Below are 19,854 nucleotides of genomic sequence, written 5' to 3'. Positions count from 1 at the left end.
TTTCTTTCTTTCTTTTAGCCAAAGTCCTAAAAACTATAATAAGACATCCAACCACAATTGAAATGTTTCTTACCGGAAGATTTTCCAGGGGGAGAGAATCTTTTCTTCCCAGAGTCGTGCGTGGTGGAGCTGGAAGACGGCGTGCTCGGACATGATTTATCATCCTTCTTCTTTTTGTCTTTCTTGTACCCTGAGAAGACGGCTTTCCACAGTGACTTATGTTTGGGTGGCGTTTCATCTGTGCCCGAGAGTCTGCTGCTGTCGTTCTTCGCTTTTTTCTCTTTCTTATTTTTGCGCGGCGAGAAGAGGGAGCTCCTTTTTTTACTTTTGCCCGCGGAGGAGCCGTCAGACGAAGCGACCGAGCTGTCCAGACTTTTGCTGCTGCTGAAGAATCGCTCTTGTACACTGTCTGACTTCTTTGACTCCAAAGCTTTTACGGCAGAAGACTTTGACGATCCCGGTGACTTTTTGCTCTTTCTGGTTGTTTCCGGAGTTACGCTCCATGCCACTTTAGCTGAGGAACCTTTGTCACTGTCCGACTCTTTCATTTTGTTTAGCTGCTTGGCCATTGCGTCTTTCAGAGCCTGACTCTTGACAGACTTCTCCCTGGCCTTTATTCTCTCCTCTGCAATCTCTTTGGCCTCTGGAGAAAATTGAGTAGCCCTCTGGGTCCTGGCAGCTGAATTGGCTGAAATATTAGGTTTGCCATTTTCCATGGCGAGGGCCAAATGCTGAGGAGGCTTCTCCCTGCTGGCTTTGCTTGTAGGTGGCGTATAATACTTATTCATACTTTTTTCTGGAGTCCGTTCGTCAAACGCCTCTTCCACGTCGTCGGCAAAAGGAATCTCCTCCACCGTCTCTACAAAGGACTTCCTCGCTTCCTCTGGACGAGGTTTTTTCTTTTCTCTCATTACAACAACAGTAGTTATTTCTGGAAGGGCTTGAGGAGAGGAGACTTTCCTGGGTGCGGGTTTAGGCACGGGCACTGGGCTCAGCTGGGTTCTCGGAGCAGGAACGGGAGTTGTAGTGTTACCTGTAGTGTTACCTGGCTCTTTGGCACCTTTAAGTAGACTTTTTTCCATCCCGTTGCTCCAGCCCACCTGGTGTTTTTGCGGCCTCAGCACAGCTGGCGACTGATTGGCAGGCACGGGTGGCGGTGGACTGGAGGGTGGGGTTAACATTGTAGAGTCTGATGTCTTGTAGCCCTTAGTGTTTGGGTTCTGGCTTGTGATCATGCTTCCATTCAAGCCCAAACCCGAGTTGCTGCTGATGTCCTTCCTATCTGAACCACTGTTTTTAGCCTCCAATGGAGCGATCGGAGTGATGACCTGGCCCTCAAGTGTAATGTTGAGTCTGCGAATGACTGATCGACCAGTAAAGGCCGGCTTAGGTTCCTCAGAAACATCTGGTGACTTTGTCTTATCAGATGTAGAGTCCTGCGTCGATGTCTCAACAATGCTCTTCTCTAAGATTTTACTGCTACGATCTAAAGGAATCAGGCCAAGGCTCTTCCTGATCTCTGCACTCTTCAACCAAAATTCCTCGATAATATCAGTTTTTCTAGATGGAGTCTCCTCTGTTGAAGTTTCAGCTGAAGTTTCATTTGTTTTGTCTGAGTTGGCCATGGGTGTTGAGGAGACAGCAGGGATGGGCTGAGTCCTGACTGGAGAGTCAGAGGTAGGGGTCACCGAGGGCTCGTGGCAGGACAAAGGCTGGGCACAGATTGGAGAGAGGGGGTTACCAGTTAAGGGGCAAATAGAGCGATGAGGAAAGACTGGAGATTTTGGTCTTTGTGTTCCTGGAAGCGACGTGGGCTGAGAGCAGATTGGTGACGTAACTAGTGAGTTGAAGGGAGAAATGTCAGGACCGTCACAGGTGGGCTTGACCGGAGATGCAACAGAAAACTGGACAGGGGAAGTTGGTGAACAGGGGTTAACCGGGGAACCAGCTGTGGCAGTAGCAGCAAGAATGGAAGGAACAGAAGGAGGAGAGACGGATGCAGGGCTCGTGGCTGCTGGAGTTGTTTTTCCAGGCTCTGTTTCGTCAGGTACGAATGGATCAGGGAAAAAGCGGATGGCAGCAGGAGACTTTATAGGCGTTATCTGGAAAGAAACAAAAAAAAATTGGATTGAGACAAATCCCAGCACACACAAAGTGATAAGTGTTGAATTATCCCACCTGCGTTTCTGCCTCTGTGGGCGGTTTAGGTGGGGAATCGGAATCTTTCTGCACAGGGATGATACTGGATGGCTCTGAATTTTCAGGCAACAACAAAAAAACTACTGATCTTTTCCTTCATGTAGAATAAACGAAAGTGAACAGCCTGAAGAAATGAATTGGAATGCGCACCTATACTGGAGGCCATGCCCAGACTGTCAGATTTTTTGTCTTCCTCTGCAGCTGCTTTGTCGTGTTCCGTCCGGTGCAAACAAGCTTCAGCTTCAGCATCTGAAGGGATGTCATCTGGAAATTAAGATAACATTACTGAAAATTTACTGTCACACATTTTAGCTTCAAATTTATTTGTTTTTTAAAGAATCTGTCATCTTACTGCGATGGAAAAACAAATGTGAAAATACAGAACTAGGACATCCATTTGTTTGTATTGTTGTTACCCTGATCCATCTCAGTTCCAGGCTCGATATCTGCACTCCCAGCTTCTGCTTCCAGGTCATCATCTTCACAGGGCTCTAGCATGGATAGAGAGGAAACTGTAAATCTGATGAAGATCATTAGTTTTTTTAATCAACAGATTAAAGATATAAAAAAAAGAAGAAAAATAGCACTATACAAACAAGATCTCAGATTACTTATTTCTTTTTTTCCCTTGACATTTTGCTCAAGAGCTAAAAAGCCCCTTAATGAAGTAGGGCAGAGAAATCAAACCTCTAATTAAAAAAAGTACTTCAATATGATGACAAACAGGTAATTTCAGCTTTAGACATATGGTCAAGTATGGAAATTAAAAACATGCATACCAAATTGCATATTGTAAGTGTGTCCTTAATAGAATTACAAGTAGGTAAAAGGTAGTGGAAAAATACACATGCAGTTCTTTTAAGTGGCAAATGTGTAACAGTAATTATGTATTATGTGATTAATGTAGGTTCATAAGTTAAAAGGCAGCCAAGAAGCAAAATAGGAATAGTAAATAAGTTGGTTAGTTAATAACGCATGCAAATAAGAATGATTTCCCAACTTTTTGCATCACTGTTAGCGGAACATAAAAGTATTTGCTAATGTGCGAGTAAAGGGTTGTAGTGGGCAAAATTCAGAACAGAATTTTTATTATTGAACTCAAATATATGTGCAGGCTTCCTGATTCATTCTCTCAGGCTGTTGATTGGAATATCATCACATCAGCAATGTCAGTTTATAAACTTAAGTATACCAAGTAAAAGTTATTTGATAAACATAGTAAAGCAGCTTACAAGTAAATTCAGACATGATAAAAAAAAAAAAAAAAAAAAAAAAAAAAAAAAAAAACCCTGTGGTGGCTCATTCTACAGAATACATTACATTACAGCATGGGTAACCAACCTTTCTGAAACTGTGAGCAACTTCAAAGGTACTGTATAGTCCATAAGGGCTACCAGTTAGACAAGAGGTTCGTAAATGCTATATTTTCACAGTTTGCCTTTAACTATAGGTTAAGATAATAAGGAAGGCGTAGCAGGCACTTAAAAAGGCAGGAAATGTTTAAGTTTCAACATGCAACACTTTTTTCCTCGTAATTTATTCAACTGCTTCATTTTCTAGATTAAATAGAAAATCTCCATGTTGCTAATTTACTAGCTACTGACAAACAGCTTTTAACTAATCGTAAAACATGTACAACTTGTAAAATCCACATTGCGTTTTAAAAACATAGATTTTACTTGTATGCATAACACACCACAACCCATACACCAAATCTGCAGCATTTGAAAACATTTGTCACAATGTTTCGTTAGAAATAAACATTTAAATACTAACTTTGCTGAGTACTAACTACATCCGTCATAGGCATTAAACTTTGAGTTTGAATCCTGGACAATAAATCAGATTTTAGATTGAGCACGTAGGTGTTTAGAGCTACTGAAGGCCTCTCACATGGTGCACCGTGTTAGTGACCCCTGCATTACAGCATGGTATATACTTGTAAAGAGGAACCATTTTTTGAGGAGGAGAAGGAGAAGTTTTGTTAAGATACGCCAGTAGGAACCAAAGTGAGCAGCAGGTGCACAGCAGGCATGCTTGTGAGTTTACTCGTTTTTAGCATGTGTTTCCGCATGCTCCAGGAAAAAAAGGCCAGCCGACAGGTAGATCGAATACAAGTCTAAGACGGGATGCTTGGATCCCCTTTAGGTCTGTGCTACCTCCAGACATGGACTCCAACCAGACTCTCACTGCCTCGTGTCGGGCCGATGTGTGGGCAGGGGCTACATTCAAGTAAGAGGATACAAAAACCAGGGATAGATGGCAGGGAGATAACAGTAAAGTAATTAGACACATGAGGAATGAACACAAAAAAAGAACAAAGCAGAACAAAAATCAAAAGGATCAACAAGAGGGTTACAATACACCGGGCGCTGGGTTGAAGATCATTATTTTCAATCCAGAGGAACAACAGCAACATTGAATGCAAGTTTGATTGACTGAATGGAAAACAAAATTAACATTCCAAAGAAAAACAAATGTTACAAACTGAACAAATTTAGATATGAATTAAAGTGTTAGTGGGGGGATGATGGGTCCTCCTGTTGCAAATGGAACACACTGATCCATAGCACGATGAGGCCCAACAGCCTCGCCTGCACCCTACAGCCTCTCTGGGTGGGTTACCTGGGGAGGAGGGCTGTGTGAACTCAGAGGGTTGGGAGAGTTGGGAGGTTGAGGCCAGAGGGCCACCATCCGTGCCACCCTCAGATTCCTGCTGGGTTTTCCTTACACCTGGAATGGAAGTGGGATCCACAGGCTGGAGGGCTTGTTGGATCGCCAGGTTCCTTACTAGATATTTAACGTGCAATGTTGTTGGTTGTTGATTTTTATTAGAAGAAGAGAAGAGGTGAGGTGTTTCAGATTGGAAGAAAAGATGAGACGAAATGAGGAATAAAAGAGAAAAAACATGAAAAAAGAAGAGACCATTTAGAATAAATTGTTGAAACAGGCGAGGCAGCAGGACCGCATGCAAATCACTGCAAAAAATGCAAACCAATAAAGTTAATCTTAAATGCCAACAGGTCTTAACTAGTTGCATATAATAATAACAATAATAATAATTCTGCAGCATAATACCAAACAAAATACAGCGCCTCAGGGAAAATCTGTGACTTATCAAATGAGTGTCGAAGCCATACAACAAAGATGAAACATCCAGTTAGCTAAATGACATTAACTAAGGTCAGAAAAAACACAACAAACCAAAGCAAACCAAGCAGCAAAGGCCACGCTCTTAGCATTAAAAAAAGCAAACTAATCAGCCAGATGTATTTCACTCTTAGAAGCACAGCTGCAGGCATTCTTGTTGCTACCTTTGAATGTACCAACATCCTCTTCATCTTTAAGGAACTTTTCCAGCCAAAGGCCTGACTGGAGCTCTCTATCCCAAGGGCAGTAATCCCCCTCTGACAGCAGAGGGAGTTAAATCCCACAATAACAGAAGATACACAAACATGGTCGGTGGATGTAGAGTAGACAAAGGTGGAAAATGAAGAAGGGGGAAGAAAGGAGGATGGCAGAACAGAAAGAGAATAGATTTGGACAAACATCAATGATGCCGAGGACGAGACAGATGGACTCGGATGATGCAATTTCAACACATACTTACAAAAACACAAATTGAAGTTAAGCAAAACATTTTAAAGGTTACTACCTTCGCTTGATTCATCTTCTTCTTCATCTCTCTCCTCATCTTCGTCCAGCTCCCCGTCTCTGCTGACAGCGTCAGCCATGGCCTCGCTCTCTTCGTCTTGATCACCCCGTAGTTTGGCGTGGAGCTCTACCGCCTCCTTCCAGGGAACGCCACCGAGGTCTGAAGGGCTGCAGAGCTGCTCCTCAGCCTCTGCCTCTTCGTCCTGTTCATCCTCCTCATCCATGTCAGACTCTGAACTACTGCAGGAGTAAAAGATGGAGTCTCGGCAAGCTTTTCAAAACAAACACGGATAGAAAATGACTTGTATGATGCCTAACGGCATTTTTCCCGTTGAAATTTCTGCATCGATTAATTTTTTTTTTAGCTTGGAACACATTTAAGCAGTTTATTCCTCCTATTATCCTCAAATATTACATTTACACATTACACAAACACATTTTACACTTAGGGTCAATCTGACCCCAGGGGATTTTCTCCAGAAAATGATTTTCAGAAAATTGTTGACCAAGTTTTTGTGTCACGCACTTTATTTATTTGTTGAATACATAAATAACCTCTTGATAATGAAACCTGGAGCTGTTCTCTAGCGCCACCATCAGACGAAACTTCTAAATTACAATTAATTTATCTTGAATAGTTTTCGTCAAAATCTTCTCAAATTTACTGACAACATCAATGACCACAAGAGTATGAACCCTATTCGTTGTGATGATATGAACTTTCCTGCAGTGCCACCATCAGGTCAAACTTTCAGTTTTGAAAATCTTTTATCCAAATCTTTTCTAATTTGGGGTGCACATCCATCATGACTCTCACAGAATGAACCATATTGATTGATGTTGGTCTATCCATTTTTGGAATAAATTGTGTCTGCTGGAGGGTCAACGCTCATTTTCTTCAGATTAGAATGGCTTAAAATCAGGCTCCTCCTCAACACAATCCTCTGTCTCAGACGCATTCTCCTCTACGTCACTTTCACTGTGAAAGAGCTGTTTCAAAACTTCATTGACAGTAAACCTTTTCCTCGAGGACATTTTTAAGAGTGTGTGCAGAGCTAAATGAGGAATGCTTTGGACCCCAAAACACCATCAATGCGTGAAATGACTCACACCGTAAAAATATCATCACGATAATGTTAGGCTTAATCAATTGTACCCATCAAATTAGGAAAAGTCATGAAATATGAAACGCAAAAAAAAATAAAATCAATGACTATTTTTTATAGATAAACATTGAATGGGGTCAAATTGACCCCCAAGGATAATAGGAAGGCTATAAAATCATCAGATTGAAGTTGACCATTATACACTTTTTTAAAGCACTTATCAGTAGATACAAGTCTGTAGCCTTCAGAGCAAAGGCAGTGAATCCGATTCCTTAGTATTCAAAGTGTCAGTAGAGAATTAAATCCTTGTACCTTGAGCCGAGGTCAGCGTCGGCAGTGTGCTTATCCAGCACGCTGCTGAGGTTATGTTCTGCCAGCGTCTCCTCGGGAACCTCTTCTAGCTCCTCCTCCCTCTGCAGAGACAGACGGTAGTTCTCCAGCTCGATGCGCTCTGGGGTTCCCCGTAGTCGTTTAGCCACACTCGGCTCCTGCAGACCGTTGACCTCAGATACTGTGGGCGACGACGTGGTAGGTAAGAAATCAGAAATAAAAAGTGGCAATGTTTACTTGTACAAACTAATGTGCAGTGAAAAATATCCTAAACTTACTGTATGAGGTCATTATAATCATATTTGTATGTATGAAACTCAATTATTGTTCTTCTTTGATTTAATCAGAGCATCAACACATCACAGTAATGTTTTATTCGAACAAACTGACAAGGACACACCAATTTAAGATCTACCAGTGAATTTATTGCATTCGATTATATTCCTACAGCAAATTAAATCCACAAACACCTTTATGTTTATTACTCTAAGAACATACAAGCTTTGTGCCTTGCCTTGTTCCCATCCTGTGAAGCAAACCTTCAAACTGAAAATAAAAGCTGTTTGTCATCTCTCTACAATCTTAGAAGCACATTTCAATAGTGAAAGATTGAGCAATGAGAGCATTTAAATTCTCATGCAGTGTTATATGTTAAGACACCAAGTAAACTAGAGGTAAATTGATGATTGATCATTCCAAAGCTGTGGCATGACCTTAAAAACACAGTCTACTATATTCATCATTTATTATTTTCAACCATTTCCCATTACGTTCATTATCATACATACTGTACATAAACACGACATTTAGCGAATAGTACAAGGCTTTATATAAATTACATATATACAAATAAAATAAGGGGGAAAAAAAAAGACTTTTTCTGAATGTTCTAGACTCTCCTTGCACTTTTAATAAACCTATTTTTATACAGCAAAGCACATTAAAAATCAGGATATGTTGTTTCTGATTTTGTATATTTGTAGCATCTGTTTATTAATACTAATTCTAACGTTATACTGCATTTAATGGATTTCAAGCCTGCAATTAGATATCTCTCATTGCTCTAGTAAGCAAACAGTACAAGCCTACAATTTGTCTTATCTTTATCTTAATTATGTGACTTATGTAAAACTCATTATCTTAAAAAAAATTTAATTTAATGTGTCGACAATGTGCCACATAACGATTTTGGTCAAGCAACTTTTTTTTTCAGCACTCAGTAAGTGTTAAAAGGCAGAGGGAAGCAAGATAAAGTGCAGGGCCGAGGAATTCACAGCAAAGTAAAATAAAAGATTTTACAACCAATCACACGCACCAAATCTACTACTAAAACCCACAGTTTTAAGATGCTCTGAAAGGAGGGGAAAGGTAAAGCTTACAAAAGCACTCATACAGGCACAACACAGTCTGGTGAGTTTCCAACAGAAGGAAAACAGCTTACAGAGAGAAAAGTAAGTAACACATCACAGAGCAAGCAGTATAAAACAAACACAGCACACATGAGGAGGCAAAGATAAGTGAGCAATCACAGGGCACTCAGGGTTACATTCACAAAAGAATCGGGTTTGGCTTTCTCATTAAAAACAGGCAGGCAAAGAAAGACGTTAAAGTTCGCAACTATTTGTTTTTTAAACTGGTATTTTGAGTTAAATCAACAGCCACATCAATGTCCCATTACATCATAAAAGCAGGAATAAGAATGTGTTGATGCTTAATCTTTTTTTTTGCCAGTCGAGCAGAAGCCGTTTTTAATTTCAAAGCCATTAAAACAGGTTTAAGATGCACCATTCCTCATAAAATAAGTCCAAACAAAAACAAATAGAATGCTGCATCTTTGAGACACTTTGCAAGCTCATTGAGTCACTACATATTAAATACAACAATCCTACTGACATTAGTTTGAAGGAGTCAGAGAGGGTAAAAAAAGAAAAAAAAAAAAGGAAGGGGATCACAAAGTCATGCTAAATGAAGCGAAGTAGGACATTTAAGCAGAGGAGGTAGATGCAGTAGACGCACAGGAAGGGCGAATCTAGAGGGTTGAGTGCCACCTGGTGGCAGGTCCAGGAGAGCGTGCGGCGGAGGGTACGAAGTGGGACTCTCGCACCCTTGACCAGACGGCAGGGTACAGCCACCACAGCTAGAGAGGAAAGTGGTGTACCTGAGGGTTGGAGCTCAGTCGAGGTGCCTGCAGCTGCCATCGCCCTCCCAGGAGCATCTACTGTAGCGGTTGGTGTTTGGGGCGCATGGTTTTCCTAAAAAAGATTTCAAAAAATGGACGTTAGTGGGGCCACAGAGTCAAACCACACAAAATGCACAAAAACTAAAAAAATCCATGTAACAGCATCTAAACTAATATTTGAGGGCCTGTACTACGAAGCTGGATTTCCACTTATGTTAACTTCCGGCATTTATTCGGTGTGTCCTGGTGTGAACACATAACCTGGTCGGGACCAGGTTATGTGTTCAGCCTAAGCTACCACGGTGATTTAGCCTGGTCCTGACTTATGAAGTGGATAAGATCTGAGTGAGTACTAAAGTCCCGCCTCCTGACCAATCAGTTCTCTTTGAAAATGACCTGCCCAATAAAAGGAGGATCATTCTGGGCTCCATTCTCCCATGCGAGTAAGTCAAAAAAGCTACGCAGCGGTGCTGTTTCTGGCTGCGCACTATTCTCCCCTTGTACCAAAGTCAGTCGCTGGGCACCTCCATCCCAATTACGCACTCTGGGCAGCCCTGAAATGTGGGCGTTCCCATTCAAATCTGGCCTTGCGCGTATTCTCCCGTCTGCTTAGGTTCTTTTCCTCTTACACGCTTCTGAACCTGGAATAAGTGCAGCGCCCCGATAACGTGAAACATTATATTCGGTGTTGGGGAGTAACGGATTACATTTAACAACATTACGTATTCAGATTACAAATTATGAGTAACTAATCCGTTACAGTTTAAATTGTTGGTAATCGGAATACAGGTACATTTTTAAAATCAATGGATTACACAACGTTACTGCTCTGTTTCACGGGTTTATTCACTTAACATGGCAAAACAATGTATTTCACAGAAGCCCCAAATGTAAATAGAAATTAAACTATTTGTGTCGGTCACTCAATCTAATGATGTATGATGTAGGACGACGAGCAGCAGGAGACTTTAAGGCTAAATTTCGACCGGGCAATCGTCTCACAGTTAGCAATTGTCTAATCACCACAAATTTCCGCAATTTTAACCAATCTGACAGAAGATTTTGGTCGATTTGACGGCACAACCTGGCTGAACTCCATCCACTTTAAACTGCCATCAATCCTGGGAGTCCCCCGGTTTGAGCAGAATCACCATTTAGTCTGGTTACAGACTGTGTCACAACAGCCAAACTGACTCTTTCAACCAAATAGTGTGCACGCACTCGCATGCGCCATGTTCGTGTCTGCCCGCCCGCGCGTGCACGCATAATAAGGTACAGTCGTATTTTATTGGAGGTTTTTTTTTTTTTTTTTTTTTTAAATCTAACGTGTTTCTACCTGCTAATGATTCCGTGGCTGCTGAAGTGTAATTCTGAAAACTGATTTATTGTTACCATAATTCAATGTGATTGTTGATCACATTTATTATTGATCAGTATAATTGCTTCTTCCTGTTGGACTGTTTATTGTCCACATATATGTAAGCTTTAAACTAAAGAAATGCCAGAGCTCATTGGTTTGTTTTTAATGTGATTTGTTTAATTTGATTCATCCTGCGGAGATACTTTGATGTTCAACTGCTCGACAGTGTGAACATCTCACTAACATTTAAACTAACAACAGTTACGCAGAGGACGTTTTCAAATAAATAATAAATACGCACAATATTATTAAAGGCAGTGTTTTAACCTTGCATATTATTTTTTTTACTTAATTTGAACTGTTCTAGAAAAATCTCGTGTAATAGACTAGTCAACAAAGATAATAGTCAGTTAGCAACGTCCATAATTTCTACCTACTTATTAATATATAGTTAGTTACAGACAGCCTATTGTCGACTCTACAGTTAGTGCTACTGTCTATATTTCCTTACAAACCTTGTCCTTTATGATGTGCTAACATGGTTTGTTGGATAGACTAGTAGACTTCACACATTACATTTAAAACAGATGACTATTATGAGTATAAGTTATTACTGTGAAGAATGTCTCAATCAGCACCTATAGAGGATGGATTTACAATATTTCCCTTTATTCTTCTCAATAACTGCATTTCTACACTTAAAAAATATAATTTAATGTGGAAGTAATTCAAGTAATCAGATTACAGTACTCAGATTAAGTAATGTAAGGCTATACGTTACAAAGTACATTTTTGGGCACGTAACCTGTAATTGATTACATTTTAAAAGTAACCTTTCCAACACTGATTATACTGCACTAGAATTATGAACTTAGTTACAATTGAAGCCACACGGACTCATAATATTGCAGAAGAGACTCACGCTCTCACGGGGGTGGAGGGGGAGTCACAAGCACACCAGTGAATTGACCATCAGCATTTCTAATATGTTCACATTTACCAGTTCTAGACGGGACAAAATGTGTTATATTTAATTATATTTTAATGACTTTTTCAGGGAGGGGGTGAGAGCAGCATTGTGGAGCTGTTTAGCTGTGTGTGTACCGCAATGCCTCGGCTACTGCTGCTCGTTACAATGAAACTCACGTCAGACTGACGCGCAACTATTTTACTGCTGTGTATAAAGTAAAGCCACAGTTTGATCCACGACAAGAATAAAAGTAAAACATTGATGACAGATGATGAGCGCTGATCATTTCTGAATGCAAGAATAAAAGTCAATAAAATTAGGCTTTCCACACAAACAAACGTTAATATGTTGTTAATATGAGGGGGAAAAAGAGATTTTAACTGTGGCTCAGGCAGAAAAATGTGTGCTCTTCACACTGCAGTAATCTAATCAATAATCTGATCAAATCAATCTGTTACATTGTTTATCAATGAAGGGGTTTAAAATTAAAAGTGCACTTTATCATTTTCACGGATTTCAGTGACTATACAAGCATTGGGAAAACTCCATGTTCCGTGATTTCTAGACAGCCTAAAAAAAATTCATTCACAGACTATGCGCTGATGGTTGATTTACGTGCGGTGGGCATGTCAGGAGCCTGACCGGAGAATACGCGCAGGAGAGAAGCGAGTAACTGCAAAAAAGCGCTTAAGTCCAGACGGGAATATAGGGCCAGTTGAACACGTCACTGCGTGATCTTTTTTTTTTTTTTTTTTTTTTTTTTTTTCTTGTCTGCACATGCTTTCGAAGGTTAACACTACAAGAAGTGCAATCTTTTGACAGCAATGCATATTTTATTATTGCAATTAAATAAATTTATTTATTTCATTGCATAATTGTGACCGTCACCAGCCCTCCCTAGGGAAGGGTAAGAAATACTTTATTAAAGGGAGGGTGTAAAAAAGAGAGGGCAGTGTTACACCAAGGTGAGGGGTTGGAGGGGGGTGGGGAAGTTAGCAGGGAAGAGGGATACAAGATAGGATATGGAATGGGTGAGGAATAGTTTTAAGTGATGCGATGTGAAATTGTGGTTGTGTATATTGTGTTTATTGTTGTGTTGTCAAGCCAGTTTGGTGACCAGTGTGTGGTTTAGGAATAATGGTGGTGGCTGTGAACAGAGGAAGAGGTGAGTGGAAATTCCAGAAAACAGGTATTTGGGAACAACGTGTCTAAGGTTGAGCCCAGTATGAGTGTTATCCCACAGCCCAAGGCCAGTGCATCCATGACAAATGTATTTCCAAGTACCGCCACTGCAAAACCCAAGAGCCGCCCCCGGGCCCGAAGAAGCAGTCAGGCCAGCAGCACTGGCGTGATCTGATATGACACTGACGGGAAAGAAAGATTATTTAGACATCAATGCAATCCTTTCATTTACCCCATGATATCCTATAGGAAATATAGATATTTTTATCTGATGGACTGACCTACATTAGTCAGCTTATAAAGCCTGCGTGTGTCGGGTGCTTTCAGACTCATAAATTTATTAATTCATGTATTTTGTGGCGACGTAGAGAGCCTCAGTCTTGTAAGATAATACAGGCTATATAAAATACAAGTATTGTCCACCTTATGATGTAAGCTGAGCTGTAAAAACACAGCATCAGAGCCAGAGATGAGGTCTGTGCTTTAGTAAAGTGAAACTGATCAGTGTATTTTCACTGATGAATATTGTATAATCTCACTCATTTAAGCATTAACACTCATCAATTCCACCGTTCATACCTTCCTGCTTCACTGCAGCAACAGTGTTGTTTTTGGTCTGAATTATTGTAAGTCTGCACAGTTTCTCTGTTTGTGATTGGTCTGACGCTACAATCTCCACCCCTTCCACTGGAGCGTGCACATAGTCAGGCTCAAATCACCTGTCTTAGGTGAACGTGTTGATAACCTGCTTCGTAGTACAGCTGCTCTCTGTGAGAGAATGTTTGGTTAGGTGAAGCCCGCAAACAGAGAGATATCCCGGATATACTTATCTAGCTTTGTAGTACAGGCCCTGAATGTTTAAAATACATATTTAATCTTTAGTGTACCTTAGCCCTGATTGGAGCTGGAGACGGAGCAGGCCTCTTCCTCTGAGCATACCCAGACAGGCGGTAACAGTAGTGAGGCTTGCAGTAAAATTTCCCTGAAGAACAGAAGAAAAAACACAGCAGAAAAATTAATTAATTCACTGCTGAAATGAATCAATACAGACTGGACGGAGCCGACCCTGCACAGTTTCGCCACATAGAATCTATAATGTGACCCTGCCCTAGAGATAAACAAAAAAAAAAATGGATGATCGAAAATGAGAAAAATAGAAAAATATTTCCCATCTCATGTCATACTCCCAGTGAGAAAGCTTTTCTGGCTTGGTAAACAATCTGCGGCTTGTCCTTGAGCACAATAGACACTACCCAGTCAGGAAAATCATGCAATCATAAGACAGCCTTCAGTCCTGAGCTCAGTTGGACAAAACACTTGTTTCTTCTTTGAGAAAAAAAAACTTTTCCACACTTAAAATGAATCAGTTTTGCAATTTCCTGTTGTTTCAGTCCATTAATAATAGTCTTTATGCATAAATAAAACAAAGCTGTGATGCAACTTTGGCTCGAGGGAAGAGAGGCGTGTTTGGCAAAACAACTGGGAACACTGTTTAAAATCATGTTTATAATTGGCCCGACAAGTACTCACCCGTGTCTCAAACTTAATTAGTTCAAAGATGGAACTGAATACAGAAAATGTCTATATAGTGGTAAAATAATAAGAGTAAGAGTCGTACCGTCCTCCACATCGAAGGCGTAGGAGGACAGTCGTAGGGTTGTTCCGCAGTACTCGCACTTAAAACAGCTGCGGTGGAAGAACTTTCCCTCTGCGCTCAGCCGCTCCATCACGTAAACACGCTTTTGACAGAAGAAGCAAACGTCGCTGCCTCCAATGTTGACCGGAAACTCTTTTCTCAGAGAGCCCTGTGAAAGGACACCAAAATAAATCAAACTTACGGTTAAAGGAATAACTAATACATTAGCTAGAGAGAAAAGAAAAAACAAGGAGGCTCAACACATTGAATAATTAGTCATTTTCAACCGACAAGCTTTCCTCAGAATTAAGCACACATACTAGAATAACAGATGCAGGCCCTAAAAACGCATTTTGTTCATTCAATGTTCATTAACACCGCAATTAATTGTTGAGCAAAACGTTAGTTTCAGAGGATACAAGACTTACCTATTGGGATTTAAATGTAAAAATGAAAAGAAAAAATAATACCCGTTTCATAAACATATCTAAAATACAGTTCCTGCAATCACCTTTCATGGAAACACTACCATGGTGTCAGGATGCCATCGTTTCATTGTTTTTTTTCCGTTTGATTTAAAGTTCTGTTCATCTTTTTTCTGTCTTTTCTCTTGATCCGAGTCCGCTGTGACGTCTATCCAAGAGGCTTAATAAAAACATTATTGTAAGCACTATTACTGCTTAAGGGACTAATAATCATGTTTGGAAGCTTGTGAAATAATTAATTTTGACTAAACACTAAAAAAGAAGGGTGAGAATGAAGCCACATTGTTGGTGCTGTTGGAAAATTGCGTTGCTACTATTGTGCAGAGGTGAAACCTGCTGTGTCATTGTAGAGGCATACGCAGAGAAAATAGGGTACAAACATCCCACTGCTCCGATATAATGACAATAAAAGCGAGCAGAAGAGGTAGATGTGTGCTTATAAGTGTGACTCAGCTTTTAGTTGTAATGAAACATGCTCCAATTTATGTAACAACATGATATTATAGATGCTTGACTGTGTTTTCGATGTATCATTCCAAAGTGTCTCAGAAGCTAAAATAACAAAGGTTGAAGAAAACTACAAACTGTGGTTTTAGTAATACACACCCACACACACACTTCTGTTACAGGGAGATGGATATAAACTTAACCATGACAAACATATTTGTCAACTACTCATCTGAGGGTTCCGTCTCTACAGCACTCACATGCTTTCTAAACTAAACTGTAAATATTGTGCTTACCGAATCCCTCTTTTCAGGCACATGTGAGGGCTTTGGATCTTCTTGAGACTGTAGCTGATTGGCTATCTGCTCAGCCAATGAGCTAACTCCCCCAGTGTAAATCCTGACATAGCGCTATCGACAGCATTAGACAGGAGAACAGGTGAGAAAACAATAAAAATTATAAATGTAAATAAATAATGGCAAAAGAGAGAGGAGGTACGAGTAAGTTCTTCAACATAAAGAGAGGAAAATGAGTCTAATGGGGAGTTAAGGACGACAAAGCAATGTTTCCATGCATGACTGATCGAGCATTGTTAAGAGCCCAACAAACTAGTTCCAAACCAAACAGCAGAATAAACAGCTTTATCCATCAGTCACCGTGATTAGTGATACAGCTCTAGAGGGCATTTCCTTGACAACTGTGAGCAACATTTGAGTTAGGGCAACAGCAGATTGAATAATACCATCAAAGCACGTGTGAAACTCAAGGCCCGGGGGCCAAATCTGGCCCTTCGAAGCATCCGATTCAGCCCGCAGGAGAAAGTGAAAATGACAGAGAAAACATGAATCTTTTCTGTAAATTACCAAATAATTCAATTAGAAATTGTTGTTGCAACAACTCTAAATTTTTCCAAAATCCTGCATTTTTCCTCAAATTATTCCACAAAATCCCCAAATCAAATAAAAATTGGTAAAAAAAATAATAATAAATGAATCAATCAATGGACATTAAAGTAGAAAATGTCTATGTGTACGGTTGTTGTACGGACAACCCCCGGTGCTATTGGTACGGTTACACGTACGTAGTGTCTTAGGGTTATTATTAGGTTTAGGTTATAACCCAGTTATTAGTTAGGGTTAGTGTAAGGTTTAGTCTTAGTCAAGCAAACCTAAATAAGCCAATGACTAATTATCACGTGACCTAAACTGGCCAAATAGGGGCGCTGCATACGGATAGAATGTCAGTATATTGATATGACAACCGTACGGATATCCACTGCCATTTAAGTATCCGTCACTTATTGCTTAGATATTGTTGATGCCTTCCATACTTTATGTCTAATTATAACTGAAAGTGCAAACTTGGGCACATTAATGTTGAATCACCCCCCTTGTGATAGAACTGATCCGTATTTGGCCCTTGAACTAGAATGAGTTTGACACCCCTGCACTAAGGGATGAATCCATGCAGAGGTTCCGGACTCATGTTAGGTCACAAAAGCAATTCTAATTCATTTTAAAACAGACAACATGTGGGCTGTCATTGATTGTTTTATAGACAAGAATCGTCTCCTCATTTAAATTCAGCACACATTCAAAACACAAAACCACATTTAGATTTAATCTCACATTACTCTACGCCAGAATTGAATTTCATCAAATCAAACCTCCACCAAATGGCATTTTACATCCTCCATAGGGAAAGAATTGATTTCAACAGCAATATGAGGTAAACCAAAATTATTAGTATGAATGAGATTTGATCCCATTTACAGTGGTGCAGTCCACCACAAAGACAAGACGCCACTTGGCCACAGAGGGAATATTGCATCAGAATTAGACTAGCTAAGGGTTTTGCTGCCAAGCTGTTCTTCCAGTCTAAATCCATTACAAGGGGCAAAAGCAAAAATGCAAACAGCATATATCAAGAGTTTGACATGTCTTCACACCCTCAGGGAGAAGTTTCTTATCTATAAAGCAACAGCAACTCACACTGAATCACAGCCGAAACAGCAACTTTAGTCAACAACCGCAGGGTAAAAAAACACACCAAAACAAAACAAAAACATGAGTTTGTTGATCATTTCAAACCAGCGAGCATTATGTAAACAAAGCATCAGGTTCCCAAGTGTGTTAGGCAATATTAAAGCAAAGTGATGCAAAGCATTTACACTCAAGTCATCTCAGGTGAGAACCGTCTACCTGTCTTAAAGTGTCAGAGGTCGAGGGTAGAGACTTGTGTGGACTTTGGGCCTGGGCTCGATGCCACTGTTCCATTAAAAAACGGGAGGGCTTTTTCTTAACCTCCACAAAAAAAAGAAGGCAGTTGTAACATGGACAGATGTGCAAAAAGGTAAATGTTTTGTCCAGAATAATGCAGGCACATGATGCACTAAAATCTAAAAGCAGCCTCACTATCTGAGCGGTTGCATCATCTATGATACAGCGCTGCACACTAAGAACATTTTAGGAGGTAAGGCTTTAAACACTTTAGTGTCATTTCTGCACAGCCGACAATTTATCATTCAGATTTTGCTTGAATTGTGGTTCTGCATTATATCACAGAGGGTTCATAGGGTAAGCTAATGTTAGGTTAACACAACTGCTAGGTTATTGCTATTGTTAGGCTAATGCTAATGCTAGACTAATGCTATTGCTAGGCTAATGTTTGTGCTATGCCAATGTTAGATTATTGCTATTGCTAGGATACTGCTAGGTTAATACTAATACTCAGTTAATGCTGATGTTATTGCTAGACTAATGCAATGTTTATGCTAATGCTATGTTAGTGCTAATGGTAAGTTAGTGTTATTGCTAGGCTAATGCTAGTTTAATGCTAAGGCTAGGCTAATGCTATTGCTAGGTTAATGTTATGCTAATGCTAGGTTAGTGCTAATGCTAAGGTAAAATTAATGCTAGCTAATTAGGGATGTAACGATTCACTCAACTCCCGATACGATTCGATTCACGATACTGGGTTCACGATACGATTCACTGACGAGTTATTTTACAAAATGGGACTGTAGACAAATAATGATGGAAAAATATTCCTTTATTTTTTTTGGGAAAAAAAAAAAAACTAGAAAATACTGTACTATTTTATTTTTGTTTTTCATTGTCAAAAGAATCCCTTGATAAACTATTCAGAACAATACAATTTAACTAAAAATAAATCTTGAATGAAATAAATAAAGGAATAATACAAATGAAGAAGAAGCCTATTAATTTAAATTCTGGTTCTATAATAAACAATGCAAAACTGCATAATAGTTCTTTTTCTTTTTAAAAGTGCAACTGAAAATGTATTTTGTGCCTTAACAAATGAACTTTAAAAAAAAAAACCAGTGTGCATTGTATTTACGTAAGATATTTGTTTGGACCAGCAGAGGGTGGTGGTAACCCAGTGGTCGGTTGGCATGCAGGTAATCTGTGCAGTGAAGAAGAGATGCTATGCTAGCAGACAGAGCTAATAGAAAAACGTGACTTTTACAGATATTCACGTAATATTACAGATATTCTCTCGGTGCTAAAGGGTTAAGGAATCATTTGTGAACATGTTTAAGAGTATAAAGAGGCCAGAAAGAAAGTAGTAGCAGATTCCGCCCGCCGCCTACACTTCTGGATAGCGCCCTCTGCTGTTTAAAAAAAGTACTGCGATTCAATTTTCAGAAAATCGTTATCAACCGTGATACCTATGAATCAATTTTTAACTGCCTTACGATTAATCGTTACATCCCTATAGCTAATGCTTGGCTAATACTAATGCTAAGCTAATGCACTGCAACAGCAACTGCATCCTCCTTGCATTTTATTCATGATATGCAAATATTCTAGTTACATTTAACACAACTATCAGCAGCATGTGTTGTTAACATTGAGGATTCACCTGTGGTCCAACAGGCTTTCCCTCAATTTGTGAGGCCAGCATCTCAGCTCTTTCCTGAATGCTACACACATATAAAGGCCTGTGGCCCTCAGAATCCAGCCTTCTGGCTGACTCCTGCACAGAAATAGATGATCGAGTCATCAACAGAAACTACAAGGAGCTCAAGATTATACTTTGTTAATGGAACCAGTTAGAACTTTCACGAATCGTGTTGCGTTTCGAAAACCAAATCAAACAGGTGAGCGTCAGTCCACGGCATCAAACCCTAACCTTTTGGGAGGGTTCAGCAGCTGATAACGATGAATCTGGACACTCAGTCAGGCCTCGGGAGAAGTACCACTGCTCTAAAAAGAAACGGGAAGGCTTTTTCTTCGGCTTTGGTTAAACGAGAAAAAGGTTTGAAACAGAAAATGAGACAAAG

General features: G+C 39.9%; 1 protein-coding gene across 25 annotated transcripts in view; it reads right to left on the bottom strand.

Annotated features, from left to right (window-relative positions):
• The window catches only part of mical3a (microtubule associated monooxygenase, calponin and LIM domain containing 3a), a 103,623-nt gene that overhangs the window by 23,287 nt on the left and 60,482 nt on the right, over positions 1-19,854 (bottom strand). For 14 of the 25 annotated variants that reach the window (XM_028450543.1, XM_028450541.1, XM_028450542.1 and 11 more), the window contains 16 exons: positions 19,704-19,808; positions 19,434-19,547; positions 17,750-17,851; positions 15,845-15,958; positions 14,599-14,785; positions 13,868-13,962; positions 9,448-9,541; positions 7,272-7,470; positions 5,855-6,093; positions 5,514-5,606; positions 4,825-4,989; positions 4,359-4,421; positions 2,616-2,690; positions 2,350-2,463; positions 2,179-2,252; positions 74-2,102 (listed from right to left, as the gene is read on the bottom strand). In XM_028450543.1, the coding sequence (XP_028306344.1) occupies positions 74-2,102; positions 2,179-2,252; positions 2,350-2,463; positions 2,616-2,690; positions 4,359-4,421; positions 4,825-4,989; positions 5,514-5,606; positions 5,855-6,093; positions 7,272-7,470; positions 9,448-9,541; positions 13,868-13,962; positions 14,599-14,785; positions 15,845-15,958; positions 17,750-17,851; positions 19,434-19,547; positions 19,704-19,808 (3,862 nt within the window). Of the gene's footprint in view, positions 1-73; positions 2,103-2,178; positions 2,253-2,349; positions 2,464-2,615; positions 2,691-4,358; positions 4,422-4,824; positions 4,990-5,513; positions 5,607-5,854; positions 6,094-7,271; positions 7,471-9,447; positions 9,542-13,867; positions 13,963-14,598; positions 14,786-15,844; positions 15,959-17,749; positions 17,852-19,433; positions 19,548-19,703; positions 19,809-19,854 lie in introns of those variants that run through there. The other 11 variants (XM_028450558.1, XM_028450565.1, XM_028450564.1 and 8 more) reach the window with 7 other exon arrangements.

This window comes from Gouania willdenowi, chromosome 6, assembly GCF_900634775.1.
Source record: "Gouania willdenowi chromosome 6, fGouWil2.1, whole genome shotgun sequence".
Lineage (NCBI taxonomy): Eukaryota > Metazoa > Chordata > Actinopteri > Blenniiformes > Gobiesocidae > Gouania > Gouania willdenowi.
This window is presented reverse-complemented; position numbering and strand designations above follow the sequence as displayed.